At 33.8% G+C, this 19,580-nt stretch overlaps 1 protein-coding gene across 2 annotated transcripts in view; it reads left to right on the top strand.

Moving 5' to 3' along the window:
• Positions 1-19,580, top strand: part of DIAPH3 (diaphanous related formin 3) — a 506,459-nt gene that overhangs the window by 237,828 nt on the left and 249,051 nt on the right. For both annotated transcript variants that reach the window (XM_035296778.3, XM_035296781.3), the window contains one exon: positions 12,107-12,202. In XM_035296778.3, coding sequence (XP_035152669.1) covers positions 12,107-12,202 — 96 coding nt within the window. The remainder of the gene's footprint in view (positions 1-12,106; positions 12,203-19,580) is intronic.

The raw sequence follows: 19,580 nt of genomic DNA on the forward strand, positions 1-19,580 counted from the left end.
CACCTCTACTCCCCTCCCCTCCCCCGCCTTCCTCCTCTTCCAATACAAGATCCATAAAATTATGGGCATGCTGTCATCAAATATAGAAGTAAGTTTATTATAAAATTCTGCTACTTAGGCTTGATCATTTTGCTGTTAGTATAATTCTTTTCGGTGTTTTGGAATAATGATCATTTTTGTGTCTGATCACTTCTATCAAGTTTTGGATAATCACTCTGACTGTTTTGATGATTGTATTCCATTTTCCCCAGAGATACACCGGGATTGTCTGTCCATGATTTAACATGGCATTGATTTTTATCTGTTGGTTAATATAATGTATTATTACTTTTTCTAGTCTCGAGTTGCTTAGCATTGTGTGAACAAATACTAGTAAGTTGGTTTATCAACTATTTCCATTTGACACCATGCTAGAGATCCAGAATTACCTGTATTATCATTTGGATTTAATACTTGTAAATTAGGAATGTACACGGAGTTCTCATTCATGACTTTTCCTGTCTCTGGTCCATTCTCTTATATATGCCTTCATATGTCATGCATTAACTTTCTGACTTGGCTTTGTAATTTCTTTTAGCAGAGATATATTTCTACCTTTTGATACCGCCAGATAACATATGGGAGAGTGTTACACATAAAAATAGTGAAAAATATTTTTTATGAATATGCATGCGTTATTCCATGATTCGGAAACACCAGCATTCAAGAAGAATTCATAAGGGCCAGATAATAGAAGTATTTCTTATGGTGGGGAGATTCTAAAGACATAAAAATTTAGGGATTTTTTTTGAGAAGTTGTGATGAGCCAAGAGAGATCATGTTAGAACAGGATTCAGTTTTCTTTCAGTCGTGTTTTTAACTCTCCTGATAGCTTCTCCTTTCTTCCCTCAGTCTTTAGATCTATTTAGTCAGACTCATCTCAAATTGTAATGAACCCAATTAACACTAAGATATATGTGATAAATAGACTTAACTTTTCAGGATTATTTTTCTCCCTAATGCACAGCTTGTGAATTTAAAAAGTTGTTTAATCTGTGAATTTGAATGGTGTTAATATTTTATTTCATTTGAACTCTTGTTTTCTGCTAGTTAAATCTTGGTTATAAGGGGGCAATTATACCCAAGGGGACCTCAAGGAAGTAGTTCTTTTTGTAAGGGTCATACTTTTGAGATGAGCAAAGTTGCTAATTATTATAATTTAGAAAGTCCTTGGAGATTAAGCAGTTTTTATGAAATATTTTGGTTTTTAATTTCATTTAGGAATAAAGAGGTAGGGAAAGCATACTTTAGGTCAACTTGGTAGAGATTGTTATTGTTTTGAGGTATATACTTTATTTTTTAAGAGAATATTTCCTAAAACTTTAATAGTTCTTTTGTACATTTAACAATGGTTAAAAAAATCTAGATATACCCATAATTAAGGACTTATTAAGTAGTGAGTTTCTTATTCCTGTCCATGTAGGATTTGAGTTGCAGAGAAAAGACCTTCAAGACTATTCGTTTTGTGACATTGTCTACTAAAACAGAATGTCATGGAAAAAGAAATATGCATTTATCTGCTACATTTTTGATGATTGCTACAGTCGAAATAATCTGTTCCACAAAATTTTATTTAGTGCTTCAGCTACTCTTCCTATATATTATATAATTCTTAGCCTTGAATGTCAAACAGACTTCTTTTTGCTAGTAAAATACTCTGATTAGTTATGACAGTCATATATTAGTATTTAAATAGAAAAATAGCCTATCTGTTTCTCCCCTGATTATTTTCTATGTAGTTAGGTACATACCCATTTATTTATGTGCCTAGAAATATTAAAACTTGGTTTGAGAGATCAGATCTGACTAAAGTGATATATACAATTGTAGTTTTCAATAACAAAGCGTTTACTTTGATGTTTTCCCAGGAGTCTATTGCCAACTCACAAAAACATTCCAGTTTTTTTTTTAACTTTTTTTCCCGTGTATTCTGTATCATCTGGTTTTGAGTTACCTAAATCTTCTTTGAAACCATATTGTCCTATCACAACCACCAATATTGTGAACTCAGAAATTTAGGTTTTTTTCTCTATCATTTGCCTATTCTCCATTTCTGACTTTTAAGATTATCAGGTGCATTCCGTTCTATTATATGACTGAATAGGTGAACCCTATCCAAAGTTACCCACTACTTGAGAGGTAGTGATAGGCGAATTCTTGACTTTCCTTTGGAACTAGAGTCATCCTTATATATTTGCAGGGGATTAGTTCCAGGAACCCAACAGATAACTAAAATCTACATATACTCAAGTCCTAAGGTTGGTTCTGCCTAGCCTACAGTTGGCCTTCTATATCCACGGGCTTTGCTTCTTGAGAATAATGTAGTTTGAATCTGTGTTCGGCTGCAAATGGAGATCTGCCAATATGGAAAGCTGACGGGATTTATTGAAAAATACCTGCATAGTGTACTTGTGCAGTGCAAGCATGTGTTTGTTCAAGAGTCAACTGTATAGTTATTTCCCAACATTTTACATCCTGCTCATTGTGTTCTAGAGACTAAACATTTCTCTTCCCTCCCTCAGGTCTATTCAGTTTCCCACTAACTGTTCTGGTGAACATGTATAGCAAGGAAATATTTGGATCAAGTGTAAATGCAATGTGTGGGGAGTTATCCTTTTAAAGCTCTTGGTTGTAGACTGCTTTTCTCATGCAGATTCCCTGTCCCAGAGGAAGCTCTAGGCTTTGCATCCTCTAGTGGTCAGTTCCTGGTCTCAGGCCTGCTCATGGCCAAGCCTTCCATGCCACCTTCAGCAAGTAGCTTATATTCTCTGTGCTTAGATTTCCTGATTTATAAAATGAGATGGTTAAAGTCCATACTGAAGGGCTGTTCTGGTTCAAAAATTTATGTCTTTTAAATTTTGATACTCTTTATCAGCCTCTTAGAATCTCATGAGTTAGAAAACAGAAAAATATCAGCAATTATGCAAATAATTTATAGATGTCTCCCCACTCCTAACTCCATCTGAGTCTGTTAGAGACTGGTATTTTTCATTTTCTAGATAAATTATTTGCTTACTTTATTTTTTTAGTTGAGTTGAATTTATTGTCTTCTCTGTATCGTAGGGAAGAATGCTTGCTTATTTTCACAAATATACTTATTTTCATCCTCTTAAGGCTAGTGTAATTATGGTCTATTTAAAAAGGGAATTTATTATAAATATTAATATGTAAAATTTAATGTTTATGCTAAAGGCATACCAGAAAAAACTTTAAATACTTAATATTTTTGATATATACTGTCATAAGATACATTTAGCCAGGGAGCACCAACAAAAGCAGAATAAATACTTATTAGTAACATTTACTGATTTTAAATACTCAATGATAGAAATAAAAAACTGGATTTTATTATCTTTTATGCCTATACTGACTACTACATTTAAAACTGCATATTCTGAGATTTTTTTTTTTTTGCAATGGTTAAATAATGTGTGATAACACTTACGTGGAGTCTTACTCCTAAAAAGCTGTATTTTTAATCAATCTGATTAGTATATAACAGAAAAGGAATGGGAATAATATGTATAACCATGTGCCATGTAATTATGATTTTTAATGGAAAATTTAGTATGAAAGAAAAGATTTTGAAAGGAGATTCTTTATATAATTTTGTGGCTATTCTTGAAACGTTGAAAATAGAAAAAGAATGGAGTGAAAATGTAATTAAAAAAGACTTTTTCAGTTTATGGCTCTTCACAACATAGAAACTTTTGTCATCTTTGACTTCGTTTTGACATAAAACCCTTATAAAATGCGGCATATGCTGTGTTAGTGATCAGAACAGTTTTTGAACAGTATTAATCTTCTCTTGGAAAAATGGAGCCTTACACAGCATCTCTAGGAATTAAGATTAAACACAGACCTCTAATGGCAGCAAAGCTAGATCACAAGTATAGATGGTACTAATCATCTGACTTTATGATTCAGAGTTTCATGTTATACTTGAGAAAATCTAGTCTTTCAGCGTCAGTGTATTTTGTACTGGCTTTTGAAGAGTAGCTCCACTGATTCATGGGATTGAGTCTAAAGTGTGCTTTACTCTTGAATGCTAAAGTGTGTTTATGGACTCTGATTGTACTCTTCTTTGTCACCACAGGGGGAGGGTTACATGAAGGTATTTATCATCTCATTTCATTTTCACGTCTACTGATAGAGGGCTAGTGTCCCTGTATCATAGATGAGCAATCACAGCCATAATGAGGTTCAGTGACTAGTATGCTGCGGGGTAGAATGTAGAACCTGCTGTCAGGATTCCAGGCCTGAGTTGCCTGAAAGAGGACCCTGCCCTTCCTCCAGTCATACTATTATTTTACAGAGGTATTTGCCAGCATGGCTAATGGAAATAGTAGTTTGTGTAAAAATTTCATTCTTACTAAATGTCATCCTTTATTTTCATTAATATTTAATAATCCTTATTTTTGCCAACAGTTAGAAGCTGCTTTATCAGTGATCTTTGCATAAAGCATTTTTCCTGGTTTTGCACCGATGCAGCCCTGATTGCATTAAAAAAAAACTTTTGTTATCTCTCAATATGAAAGATTTTTCCAAATCAATCTTTTTGGATAATAGACTCATTATCTGTCTTCATATTAACAAAAAAGTATTTCTCTCTATTTTTTAAAATTTCTGTTGTTTTCTCTCTTAGTCAGTTCTGCTTCTTTGTATCCCTTTGTCCATATTCTCACTATTTAAGTTCCATTGATCCTTTGTCCCAACAATGCTATGACTATATGATAGCAGCGAAGATGGGAGAAGAGGATTAACTGAGTATATACTCACAATCCTAAGTATGCTGATACATTATGTTCAGTGATAGTCTAATTTGTCATTTTTATTTTCAAGAGGCAGAATTGGTTAAATTATGTCAGTGTCTTATTTGGAGGTTGAAGTGGTGAAGGTTGCTTGTATTTTTTTTTTAAATGTGACACCTAACATAATTCATTGATAGTGAAAAGAATATTGGAGTCAAAGTCAGTCATCATTCTTTTATTAGATTTGTTTAAATTTTCCTAAGCATTATTTTTTCTTTTTGTGATGATGATGATGATGATGAAGAAAATGATAGTAATGGTATTAGGATGACTACAATGAGAGTTACATAAGAAATGGAAACAGAAAGCATTCAGTGCAGTACTTAATAGGTGTTCAGTAAATGTGATTTAAAATTTAAGGTTACTTGTGTCTTTGACATTTTTCTTTAGGAGACTATGAAATGTCTCAGAATGTAAAAGATTACTGATAATGATGAGAAAAGTAATTATTTAAAAAAGTTACTATCTGCCTTTAAGAATAAAGACAAAAAAATTAAACATAAACATTTTCTGAGAAGTTGAGGATTGCTCTTTGGTCTGGTTAAAGAAGGGAATCTTGCTAACTTTATTAGCCTTCATCTGAAAATTTTAACTAATATGACCAGACAAGAAATAAGGTTTAAATTCTGGGATAAGGAGATGAAAGTTTCATCATATAGCACCTGGAAAACCTGCTACATTCCAAAGACTAGTTACTAGGACTGATACCTGTATCATCATTCCCATTTTCTGTTCTCCACATCTGTATGTCCAGTTGCCTCTTGAATATGACTGTGTGGATATGTAAGAGCTTCTGTAATTGAACATGTTTTAAACTGGTCTAGTCCAAACCTGTTTCTCATTTGTTGCTGAATTAAATAAACACCACCATCATTTATCTAAATAAACATTACCATCATCATCTTTCTGGTTGCTTAAGCCAGAGTATCCTCTTTTCCTTTACTCTACAGATTCATACATACACATAAGTGACCATATATATGTCTATCCAGAAGACATTTATCAAGCACCTAATGTGTTCCAGGCTTTATTCTTGGTGCTAAGAATATAGTGGCAATCAAGGTTTCTGCCTCTAAGTGTCTTATTTTCTAATGGAGGAAGAGGGACAATATCAAATTTATGATATGTAAGGAGTAAGTGCTTTCCAGGAGAAAAAAGGCAGAGAATGATGATACGGAATACCAGGTGAAGAGTTTGCTTTCTATGTAAGTCAGTAAGGGAAGGCTTTGCCAATAAGTTTTAACAGGATTCTTTTGCTGCACTGTGGTGGAGAAACTACAGATGGTCAAGCCTGAAAGCAAGGAGACTAGGTAGAAAGCAGTTGTGGTCTGGGTGAAAAAAGATGCTAGCCAAAAAAGAGAAATTGTAGCCAGGGAGGTAATTGGGAAGTCTTGCCTTCTATTGTTATTTTTTCCATTCTTCTAATCCATGTTCTTTAGCCTGAGTTTTTCCTAAAATATAGTTCTCTTGATGCCTCACATGCTTAAATCTTCAGTGGCTTCTCATTACTGTGAAAATAAAATCCAGATATTTTAGCCTGGCTTAAAATATCTTGTGTGATCTGGTACCTGTCTCATTTCTGGTGTCATTTATTTCTGTTTATTATTTACTGTTTTACTGTTCTTATCATCCTCACCTCTTTCAGTGCCTTTAGAGCTTTTGCACCTTTACACTTTCAAGTACTATTCTTCTGTTATTTTGCTACATACTCCCAGCTTCTTACCTGGTTAACTCCTTTTTCCTTTCAAGCTTTTCTTAGATAAAGACTCACTTCGACAAGTATGGTTAGGATGCTCTTCTTTATTCTTGTGTGGTTCTTACTATAACATCGCTAATACATCTATGTATTATAATTGTCATTTATTTATAGGCACATCTATTGGACTTAAATTCTTTGAGGCAAGGAATTTCTCTGTCTTGTCTAGCATTGTATCTTTGTTGCCTAACATAGTCTTTTAGTTGCTTAATAAATATTTTTTATCTTAATGAAAGACAAAATAAGTAAAATCTTGATTATAAAACATGTATGCAAAATGAGGCAAAGTTTCTACACAATACCTAGAAGTATAAATTAGATGTCCTTTGGATACCTAACACTTACCAAAAAATATGCAGGTTGTATATGAAGAGCACTGTGCTAAGTTGAATAATTGTAAACACATGCCATGTTCATGATAAGGAAGTTCAGAAATTGTCAAGATGTCAAATCTCTCAGAATCTATTTACACCTGCCTTGCAATTCAAATATGGTTCAAATGGATTTTATTTTTGGACCCCTTGGTTTGCTCTTAAGTTCATGTGGAAAAATAAAGAGGGCTGAGCACGGTGCCTCATGCCTGTAATCCCAACACTTTGGGAGGCCGAGGTGGGTGGATCACTTGAGGCCAGGAGTTTGAGACTAGCCTGGTCAACATGGTGCAACCTGTCTCCACTTTAAAAACAGAAACAAAAAATTAGCTGGACAGAGTGGTGCATGCCTGTAGTCCCAGCTACTCAGGAGGCTGAGGCAGGAGAATCACTTGAACCTGAGAGGCGGAAATTATACCACTGCACTCCAGCCTGGATGACAGAGCAAGACTCCATCTCAAAAAAACAAACAAAAAATGTACAAAATGTAGATATGGAGAAAAATAGAACAGCCAATGAATAAAATGAATTATAGATATATACTAGTTAAGACAGGGTGATAGCAGCATTAACAGTAGCACAGAGAATCATGGAGCAGATCTAATAGCCCAGAAAAATAGAAATAACATATTTAGTCACTAAATATGTGATCAAAGTGTAACTTAAAATCAGTTGAGAAAGATGATTAATTATATAAAATGATGGAGAAATATCAAATGTTTTGAAAAATGGAAAATTTGATTCTTACCTCAAACTATGTACCAAAATATGTAATTATAATATACAGATTGAATATCCCTTATCTGAAATACTTTGGACCAGAAGTGTTTTGTATTTTAGATTTTTGAATATTTGCATAATACTTACCAGTTGAGCATCTCTAATCTAAAACTCTAATCTGAAATGCTTCAATGAACATTTCCTTTGAACATAACCTTTAAGTGTTATCTTGATGCTCAAAGTTTCAGATTTTGGAGCATTTCATATTTTAAACTTTAGCTTTAGTGATTTATTTTTACATATCTACCTAAGCACATTGCTATACTCTTTTTTTCTTATCAAGTTCCCAATTTTGTTCAATAGCGACCTTGCCACCTCCAGTGGTGGTACTGCCCTATGATCACATGTTCCACCTGACTGCTACTGCCAGTGCCCAAGTACAGTCCAAATGGGCCCAAGGACTGGTCTGCCCAGAACCTATGTTTGCTGTCCGGGGCCCCAAGGACTGATGTGACTAGGGCCTGCTGGTATCTGTATTCATGCCACCTGGGCTCAAGAACAGACCCATCTTGGGTCTGGCTCTTCATTTTTATCACTAGAAAAGTCATACCAAAGCCCCCACAAGCAACTGCAGCCTAAACCACTGAGGAATTATCAGACACTGCTAAGGACTATACTGAAGAAATCATATGGAGTCTATGTAGCTACTCCACCCAAAACTGCAAAGACCCTACTTAGCCACTTCTGTAAATACACCTACAGGAAAAAGTCTTAGCTTGTTAAAGTTACTATATAAAATTAGAAGTGATTATTACAGGAGGTAAACAGATATCACTATAGGGGTACAAAAAACATGAAAAAGAAAGGAAACATGACAACTCCAAGGAATACCATAATTCTCTTGTAGCACACCCCAAATAAAAAGAAATTTATAAAAGGCCTGAAAGGGAATTCAAAATAATGATCTTAAGGAAACTCAGTGAAACACAAGAGAGCAGAAGTTAAAGAAATATAAAGAAATCAGGAAAACAATTGATTAGAATGGAAATTCAACAAAGAGATAGATATAAAAAAAGAAACAAATTCTTGAATTGAAGAATTCGATAAAGGAAATAAAAAATACAATCAAGATCTTCAACAGTAGACCAGAAAAGGAAAAGAAATGATTTCTGAGTTGAAAATTGGTCTTTTGAAGTAACCGAGACAAGCAAAAAAAAAAAAAAAAGTAGAAAAAAGGAATTAAGAAAGCCTCTGTGACATGTGAGACACAATTAAGCAAATATATATTTGTGTTTAGGGATTACTGAAAGGAGAAGAGATGGGAAAAGGCATAGATACCCTATTTAATTAAATAATAGCTGAAAACTTTCTAAGTGTTGGGAAAGAAATATGCATCCAGTTACACGAAGCTCAAAGATTCCCAAATATATTCAACTCAAAAGTCTTCTGTGAGACATACTATTTTTCAGACTTTTGAACAAAGACAAAGAGCAAATTATAAAAATAGAAGGACAAAAGTGTCAAGTCACATAATAAGGGTATCCCCATTAGATTAATATCAGTTTTTCAGTAGAAAACTGACAGGCTAGGAGAGAATTGGATGACACATACAAAACGCTGAAAGAAAATCACTGTCGGTTGAGAATACTATATTCAGTATAGCTCTCCTTCAGAGATGAGGGAGAAATAGTCTTTCCCAGCCAAGCAAACTCTGAGGGAATTCATCATCACTAGACTCTGTGCTTAAGGGAGTCCTATATCTGGAAGCAAAAGAAATCTGTATCTACCATTGTTAAAACACATAATAGTATAAAACTCTCTATAGAGCAGATACACAAATGAGAAAGGATTCAAATATTGCCAAACTGCAAAGACAAACAGGAAGAGAGGAACAAAGAATATACAAAACAATCAGAGAACGATCAACAAAATGACAGGAGCAAGTGCTTACCCATTAGTAATTACCTTGGTTTTAAGTAGTGTAAATTCTCTAATTTAAAGTTATAGACTGGCTGAATGGATTAAAAAATGGGATATAAATATAGGCTTCCTACAATAACTCACTTCATCTGTAAAGACACGAAGTGACTGAAAGTAAAGGGATCAAAAAATATATTGTATACAAATGAAAAGCAAAAGTGTACAGGAATAGCTGTACTTATATTAGTCAAAATACTTATATTAGTCAAAATAGACTTTGTCAAAAAAAAAAACATGACAAGAGACAAGTTCATTATATAATGATAAAGGGACCAATTCAGCATGAGACTATAACAGTTTTAAATGTATGCATGCCCAGCACCAGAACACCCAGATGTTTAAAGCAGATATTATTATATCTCCAAAGAAAGAGACACTCCAATATAGTTGTAGTTGGAGAATTTAACTTTCTGCATTTGTCAGACTATTTAGGGAGAAAATTGTCAATGAAAAGTCAACCTGAAACTGCACTATAGACCAAATGGATCTAACAGACATTTACAGAACATAGCATCCAGTAGGTGCAGAACACACATCTTCTCTTCAGCATATGGAACACTCTCCAGAATAGGCTATATGTTAGGCCAGAAAACAAGTCTCCACAAATTTTAAAAATCGACATTATATTAAGTATCTTTGTTGCCCACAATGGAGTAACACTAGAAATCAACAACAATGGGAACTTGGGGAACTGTATAAATAATATGAAAATTAAACAACATGCTTCTCTAATGTCCAATAGGCCATGAAGAAATTAAGAAAATAAAAAATATTCTGAATTGAGTTAAATAGAAATAAAATATACCAAAACCTTTGGAATATAGCACAAACAGTACTAGGCGGGAAGTTTATAGCAAAAAAATGCCTACATTAAAAAAATAGATTTCAGATCAAGAACTTAGCAATGTATTTCAAGGAACCAGGAAAAGAACAAACCAAACTCCAAATTAGTAGAAGGAAAGAAATAATAAAAATCAGAGCAAGACGAAATGAAATAGAGACAAAAACAGAAGACACATTGCTGGGTGAGGTGGCTCACACCTGAAAACTCAGCACTTTGGGAGGCTGAGGTACGAGGATCATTTGTGGCCAGAAGTTCAGACATGCCTGGGCAGCATAGTAGAACTCTGTCTCTATAAAAAATGAAAAGAAATTAGCTGGGTGTGGTGGCACACATCTGTAGTCCCAGCTACATGGGAGTATGAGGTGGGAGGATCACTTGAGCCTGAGAAGTCGAGGTTTCACTCCAGACTGGGTGACAGAGTGAAACCCTGTCTCAAAACAAACATTATGAGATTAAAGAAAGGAGAAGTTGTTAAAAAAAACAAGAGGTTACATTGATAAACCATTAGAAGAAAAAGAAAAAGCCAAATAAAATCAAGAATCAAAAAAGGAGACATTACAACTGACACCACAGAAATGAAAAGATTGTTAGAGGCTAATTATGAACAAATGTTTGCCAACACATTGTAAAACCTAGAGGAAATGAATAAATTTCTGGACACTTAGCTACCAAGATTGAATCAGAAATAATAAAAAACCTGAACAGACCAATAGTGAGTAAAGAAATTGAATCAGTAGTAAACAGTCTTCCAACAAAGAAGGGCCAAGGACTGGATGGCTGCACTGTGGAATTATACCAAGGTTTTAAGGAAGAACTAACACCAATTCCTTTCAAACGATTCCAAAAATATGAAGAGGAGAGAAATCTTCCTAACTCATGCTACAAGGCCAGCTTACACTGGTACCAAGACAAGACAAGGACCCAACATAAAAAGAAAACTTCAGATCAATATTCCTGATGAACTTTTGCAGAAATCCTCAGCAAAATAGCAGCAAACCGAATCCAGAGTACATCAAGAAGATAATACACTATAATCAAATGGTATTTATTTCAAGAATACATAGCTGGTTCAACATTTACAAGTCAGTAACATTTATTCTTTTAATTTTCTATAAGCTGTTTTAAAGTAAGCATATTGTATATTAGACATAAAATGACTGTGTTAGCATTCTTAGAGCTGATTTCATAATCCAATTAAAAATATAATCCAATTAATATACTTGCAACTTGAGTGTGGATATATTAATTTTTATAACTCTGTCCTGTATGCTATTCAAATGAGCTAATTGTAGTTATTCTTACGCCCAATGGTACTGGTTTCCATAGTATACAAAAGTTTTATTTCTGTTTTTCCTGTTAGATCTTCAAATATTTACTTTCCATAGTTTTTCTGGCATAAAGCTACCAGATTCTGTTTTCACCAGTTTAGGTCTTGGGATATCTATTGTTTTATTTATTTTTATGACTTTTATTTAGAAGAGTTACATCCCTTTTAGCTTATTTGATTATTAGAAAGTTCACTTACTACACTTTTGTATTCGAATGAATTACTGCCCATAACATGGATCTACTCTTGGTTTTACAGAGAGAAGAGAAGAGGAAAATATTGAAGAGAAGAAATTGATTAAGAAAAAAATTAAAGAACTTAAGTTTCTAGATTCTAAAATTGCCCAGAACCTTTGTAAGTATTATATTCCAATATCATTGAAAAACAATGGAAATATTTCTCTGAATGATGTTATTTTCTTTAAGACTGATTACTCATTATTTGCTATTTTCATTTTGTTATTATTTGCATGATAAATTCACAGACAGCTATCCTTTAGGTAAATTATGGGATTAAATGCTTCAAAAGATAAGTACATATTAGGAAATACAAATAAGAAAGGTTTTAAAATGAAATTCTTTGCTTCATAACTGAAAAAATACTACTCTTTAAAGTCCCCTTTTTAAAGTTTAAAAATAAAAACTTAAGGAATTTAGGTAATGACATCATATTTTGAAAAAAATTTGGTAGTGTATTATTTCTTTTCTAACTCTGAATCTCTAATACCTGTAATACTTGATCACACATGAAGGAGGTTAGAATATTAAGGGAAATAAGGCTGGTGGGTAAAGTGAATTCAATTATCCCATCTGAGCAGTTCAAAACCTTTCCTCAAAAGTTTCCTCAAAAGTTCTGAGTAGAACTATTTTAGATTTTGTTACTGTTATAGGAGCTAAATACTCAGTATTGAATTATTTTCTCAATCGAATTACTGTGAGTTAAGAAGGCAAATAGTTTTGCTCCTAACTCATTTCTAACTCCTTTAAATACATCAAAGGTAGTTATGCTTAGAGATGATATGCTATGGTCTGTATACATCACTTTCTGATGGTGCAAGAGGGATACAAATAATCTGAAAAACCTAGAGTGATGAAGAGTTAACATAGTTTTTAGTCTCTTCCTCAATTATTGCATGCCTCAACTGAGCTTTTAGTGAGTGTTGGAATAAAACAGTTTTTCAGCAAGAGGATAAAGAGCCATGCTACTGATTAAAGAGGGAGTTATGTTAGAGGCAATATATCTAAATGGTAGAGTTGGCATTCCTTTTATGAAAATATCAGAACCTCCTCTTCTTCATAATCACTTTGACCTTAACCCATCCCTTCTCGACAATGCAGACCTGCCAATATCCCCAGGGATAGTATGGCGACATTGATGTTTTGGCCAGTAGTTAATTCTCTGTTTCTGGGCACTATTGATTGCACATCTCTGCCCCTGTCAAGTTGGTGTCACCATGTGACATGCTTGGACCAATGAAGATGGGAGTGGAAATAATGTTACTTTTTGGGTGGAAGCATTTTATTGGTAGTTGAAGAAGCTCCCCCTGGCACTCACAATAGCATTCAGAGTAGTGTCCATCATCCTGATACAGGGATCCTAATTAATGGAGCTCTGCATTTCTCATGAGATGAACATGTGGTCTTCAAGAGAAATAATTTATGTGTTTGTGCTTAGACCACAGGGATTTTGAGTTTTTTGTTTTTTGCATGATATACATATTTTAGGGAATTTGCCTCCAAAAAAACTTTGTCTCAGTTCAAAGCAATGTGTGTTGAGCTACCATGTCAGATAATGTCAAAAAGTTCTGTATCTGTGATCTAAAAGAGATGCTTTTATTTTGAAAAATGTTCATGAGTTACTAGTGTTACTAGTGTTGATTCTAAACAGTCTTGTTTAGAATAGTTCCTGAAGAAATATCATGGTTAATAGAATTATTTCTGGATGGATCAACTGTGATAAGTTAGCCTAAATGTCCTCCTCAAAGTTGAATAACTTTTTGAACAAGGTTTTTCATTTATGTATTACTGAACGTGTTCTACATGGGATTTCAAATTTAATTAAAACAGCTAATAAATACTGATTACCTTTGTTTGCTAGTTCTGTATTTGGTCCTTTAATCTTCATTACCACCCCACCAGGTGGGTATTAGCGTTGACAGTATAGATAGGGAAGCCAGCTGGTGGTTGTAGCAGTTAAGTGATTTCTATAAGGTTGCTCATTTTGAAAATAGCCAATAGGTTTAATGCATATCTGTTTCTTTTTATAGATAACAAAATAATGTTATTATGGAGAAGGATTCTGTTTTCTTTGTTTGATTTAGCTAGAGTGTACATATCCTATTCATTTAATAGAGAAACATGTTTTAAAGTATGAGATGAAAAGATACAGAATTTGTACCATGTCATATTATGATGTAATCCATTTTAAGATTATTCTTCCCCTCTCTGATTGTAACAGGCATTATGATTTAAGCTTTAAGAACCTTTAGCAGCCTATAATCTTTATTGTAATTATAGTTTGGTTCACTACTGGTTTTTCTCATGAAATTTAGAGTATTAAGAGTCTCAATTCTGAGAAGAGTCTTAGTGAGAACTGTTTTGGAATGAGATAAATTGAAATAAAACAGTGGTCAGTACTAGAATATTGATAACAAAATGGAGAGATTCATTTCTAAAGTTCATTGAAGAGAAATATTATGGATGTGTACTAGATTAGAATTCTGAAGAAAGAATCTAAAAGTCATTCACTTATTTACTTGTTTATTTAAAGGTGTTTTTGGTTTCCCATATTTTGAGTTCATAAAGGTTTTGGCAAAGATTCTGGGCCCAACATGAAGGATAGAATTCCAGGCATTCTAGGATCAAGAGAAGGCTCAGGAGTTTTATAAGATTCATTTGTTTTATCAGATTTGTTTTCATTGGGTATAAGAGCTATAAAAGAAGGAAACTCAAATGTACAAATTATCACAAGCTTCAAATATCTATACATTTCCTACCTATAAATTTCCTAGAAAAGAAGCATGACTTGTTCCAAAATTTGTATACTTTACACTTTCAAACTGAATCCAAAGCTTACTACTGGATCTGTATAGTCATCTTTTGAAAGATAAAGATGTATGTTAATAAAAAGATCCCTTCTGATGAATCTTTTGGACACTTTAACTGAGTATCTCTCCTTTTCAGTAATTTTTTTAAGTATTTAAAAAAATTTATGTTTGTCTTCAGAGTTGTCTCTTAGACACCAGGTCATTTTCAACTTTTGTGTAATTTTTTTGTCTTAGTTGTTATAACAAATGCTTTCTAAAAGATAATCTGTTCATAAACTATTTTTTAAACCGTTGTTTGATCTTTATATATGTGCTTAATAGTAGGTACTACTTTAATTATAGGATACTATCTCAAAGTGGTGAACAAATAACATTATGAGGAATGGGTTATCTATCTCTTCAAGCATTTACCCTTGGTGTTACAAATGATCCAATTACATTCTAAATGTACAATTAATATATTATTGACTATAATCACTGTGTTGTGCTATCAATTAGTAGGTCTTATTCTTTCTATTCTTGTTTTGTACACATTAACCAACCTCACCTACATCCCACCATCCCCACTACTCTACAAACCCTTCCCAGCTTGTGGTAACTGTACTTCTACTCCTTATCTCCCTAAGGAAAATGTTTTGAGTTTTAGATCCTGCAAATAAGTGAGAACATATGACATTTGTCTCTCTGTGCTTGGCTTCTTTCACTTAACATAATGATCTTCAGTTCCATCTGTGTTGTTGCAAATGAGGGTATCACTCTTTTTTATGGCTGAGTAGTACTTTATTGTGTAGTAAGTATGTCCCACATTTTCTCATCCATTTTTGTTTTTTTGATAAAAGCCATTCTAACAGGGGGTTAGGTGATATCTCATTGTGGTTTCGCTTTGACTATCCTTGAAAATTAGAGACGTTGAACCTGTTTTAAATACACCTGCTGACCATTTGTGTGTCTTCTTTTGAGAAGTGTGTATAGATCTTTTGCCCAGTTTTTATTTTGGTTATTTGTTTTCTTGTTGATAAATTATTTGAGTTCTTTATATATTCTGAATATTAATCTCTTACCAGGTTATTTGCAAACATTTTCTCCTATTCTGGGGTTTGTCTCTTTACTCTGTGAATTGCATCTTTTGTGCAGAAGTTTTTTAAACTTGATGTGATACTATTTGTCTATTTTTGGTTTTGTTGGCTGTGCTTTCAAGGTGATATTTAAAAATTTATTACAGTGACCAATGTCCTGGAGCTTTCCCCCTGTTTTCTTCTAGTAGTTTCTTAGTTTTGGTTCTTACATCTAGTAGTTTCTTAGTCTCTTTTTCATTCCCAGCCTCTGGTAATAAACATTCTTCTTCTCTTTCTCTATGGGTTAAATTGTTCTGATTTTTGATCCTACAGATAAGTGAGAATTTGTGATATTTGCCTTTCTGTGCTTGGCGTATTTCACTTAACACAATGATCTCTAATAGTTGGTCACTATAGTGCATGGGATTTTCTTGATTTCTTTTTCAGATATTTTGTTATTAGTGTGTAGAAATTGTACTGATTTTTTTAGATTGATTTTGTGTCCTGCATCTTTACTGAATTTGTTTATTTGATCTAACAGTTTATTGGTGGAGTCTTTAGGAATTTTTATATTTAAGGTTGTTTTCTGCAAGCAGGGACAGTTTAACTTTTTTTTTTTTTCTCTTGCCTAATTGCCCTGGCTAGGACTTCAAGTAATACATTGAATACAAGTAGTAAAAGTGGAGATCCTCATCTTCTTTCAGATTTTATAGGAAAAGCTTTTGACTTTTCTTTGTTATGATGATAGCTGTATGTCATATATCACACATATATTTATTGTGTTGTGACATATTTCTTCTATACCTAATTTGTTAAAATTTTTTATCATGAAAGGATGATGAATTCTGTCACTATTTTTCTATCTATTGAAATGATTATATGGTATTTTCCTTCATATTGTTAATAGGATGTGTCACATTTATTGATATGTATATTTTGAACCAGCATTTTTTCATATGTTTGACCTCGTATATGTCTTCTTTTGAAAAGTGTCTGTCCGTGTCCTTCGCCCATTTTTGAATGTTTTTTTTTTTTTTTCTTGTAATTCTGTTATAGTTTTTTGTAGATTCTGGACATTAGCCCTTTGTCAGATGGGTAGATTGCAAAATTTTTTACCCGTTCTATTGGTTGCTGGCTCACTCTAATGATTGTTTCTTTTCCTGTACAGAAGCCCTGGGGTTTAATTAGATTTCATTTGTCTATTTTGGCTTTTGTTGCCAATGCTTTTGATGTTTCAGTCATGAAGTCCTTGCCTACTCCTATGTCCTGAATGGTTTTGCCTAGGTTTTCTTCTAGGGTGTTTCTGGTGTTAGGTCTTATGTTTAAGTCTTTAATCTATCTGGAGTTAATTTTAGTGTAAGGCGTTAGGAAGGGGTTCAGTTTCTGCTTTCTGCACATGGCTAGCCGCTTATCCCAACACCATTTATTAAATAGGGAATCCTTTCTTCATTGCTTGTTTTTGTCAGGTTTGTCAAAGATCAGATGGTTGTAGATGTGTGGCATTGCCTCCGAGACCTCTGTTCTGTTCCATTGATCTATATCTCTGTTTTGGTACCAGTATCATGATTTTTTGATTACTGTAGCCTTGTAGTATAGTATGAAGTCAGGTAGCGTGATGCCTCCAGCTTTCTTCTTTTTGCTTAGGATTGTCTTGGCTATGTAGTCTCTCTTTTGGTTCCATATGAAGTTTAAGGTGATTTTTTCCAGTTTGGTGAAAAAGGTCATCGGTAGCTTGATGGGGATAGCATTGAATCTGTAAATTACTTTGGGCAGTATGGCCATTTTCATAATATTGATTCTTCCTAACCATGATCATGGAATGTTTTTCCATCTGTTTGTGACCACTCTTACTTCTTCGAGCACTGGTTCATAGTTCTCCTTGAAGAGGTTCTTTACATCCTTTGTTAGTTGTATTCTTAGGTATTTTATTCTCTTTGTAGCAATTGTGAATGGGAGTTTGCTCTTGATTTGGTTCTCTTGCAGTTTGTTATTGGTATATAGGAATGCTTGTGATTTCTGCACATTGATTTTGTATCCTGAGATTTTGCTGTTGCTTATCAGTTTCAGGAGATTTTGGGCTGAGACGATGGGGTCTTCTAAATATACAATCATGTCATCTGCAAATAGAGACAGTTTGACTTCCTCCTTTCCTAATTGAATACTCTTTATTTATTTTTCTTGCCTGATTGCTCTGGCTAGAACTTCCAATACTGTATTGAATAGGAGTGGTGAAAGAGGGTATCCTTGTCTAGTGCCAGATTTCAAAGGAATTGCTTCCAATTTTTACCCATTCAGTATGATATTGGCTGTTGGTTTGTCGTAAATAGCTTTTATTATTTTGAGATAGATTCTGTCATTACCTACTTTATTGAGAGTTTTTAGCATAAAGGCTGTTGAATTTTATTGAAGGCCTCTTCTGCATCTATTGAGATAATCATGTGGGTTTTGTCTTTGGTTCTGTTTAGGTGGTGGATTAAGTTTATAGACTTGAACCAGTCAACTTATGTTGAACCAGACTTGCATCCTTGGGATGAAGCCTACTTGATCATAATGGATAAGCTTTTTGATGTGCTGTTGCAATTGGTTTCCCAGTATTATATTGAAGATTTTAACATCTGTGTTCATTATGGATATTGGCCTGAAGTTCTCTTTTTTGTTGATTCTCTGCTGAGATTTGGTATCAGGATGATGTTGGTCTCATAAAATGATTTGGGAAGGATTCCCTCTTTTTGTATTTTTTGGAATAGTTTCAGAAGGAGTGGTACCAGCTCCTGTTTGTGTGTCTGGTAGAATTTGGCTGTGAACTCATCTGGACCTGGGCTTTTTTTGGTTGGTAGGGTATTAATTGCTGCCTCACCTTCAGCCCTTGTTATTGGTCTATTCAAGGTTTCAACTTCTTCCTGGTTTAGGATTGGGAGGGTGCAAGTGTCCAGGAATTTATCCATTTCTTCCAGGTTTACTGGTTTATGTGCATAGAGTTGTTTGTAGTAATCTCTGAGGGTAGTTTGTATTTCTGTGGAATCAGTGGTGATATCCCTTTTGTCTTTTTTTATTGCATCTATTTGATTCTTCTCTTTTCTTTTTTATTAATCTGGGTAGCAGCCTGTCTATTTTGTTGATCTTTTCAAAAAACCAGGTCCTGGATTTATTAATTTTTTGAAGGGTTTTTTGTGTCTCTTTCTCTTTCAGTTCTCCTCTGATCTTAGTTATTTCTTGTCTTCTGCTAGCTTTTGCATTTTTTTTGATCTTGCTCCTCTAGCTCTTTCAATTTTGATGATAGGGTATCCATTTTAGATTTTTCCTCACTTCTCATGTGGGCATTTATTGCTCTAAATTTCCTTCTAGACACTGCTTTAAATGTGTCTCAGAGATTCTGTACGTTATGTCTTCATTCTCATTGGTTTCGAAGAACATCTTTATTTCTACCTTAATTTCATTGTTTATACAGTTGACATTTAGGAGCCAGTTGTTCGGTTTCCATGAAATTGTGTGGTTCTGAGTTAGTTTCTTAATTCTGAGTTCTAATTGATTGCACTGTGGTCTGAGCGACTGTTATGATTTCTGTTCTTTTGCATTTGCTGAGCAGTGATTTACTTCCAGTTATGTGGTCAGATTTAGAGTAGGTGCGATG

This window comes from Callithrix jacchus, chromosome 1 (assembly GCF_049354715.1).
Source record: "Callithrix jacchus isolate 240 chromosome 1, calJac240_pri, whole genome shotgun sequence".
Lineage (NCBI taxonomy): Eukaryota > Metazoa > Chordata > Mammalia > Primates > Cebidae > Callithrix > Callithrix jacchus.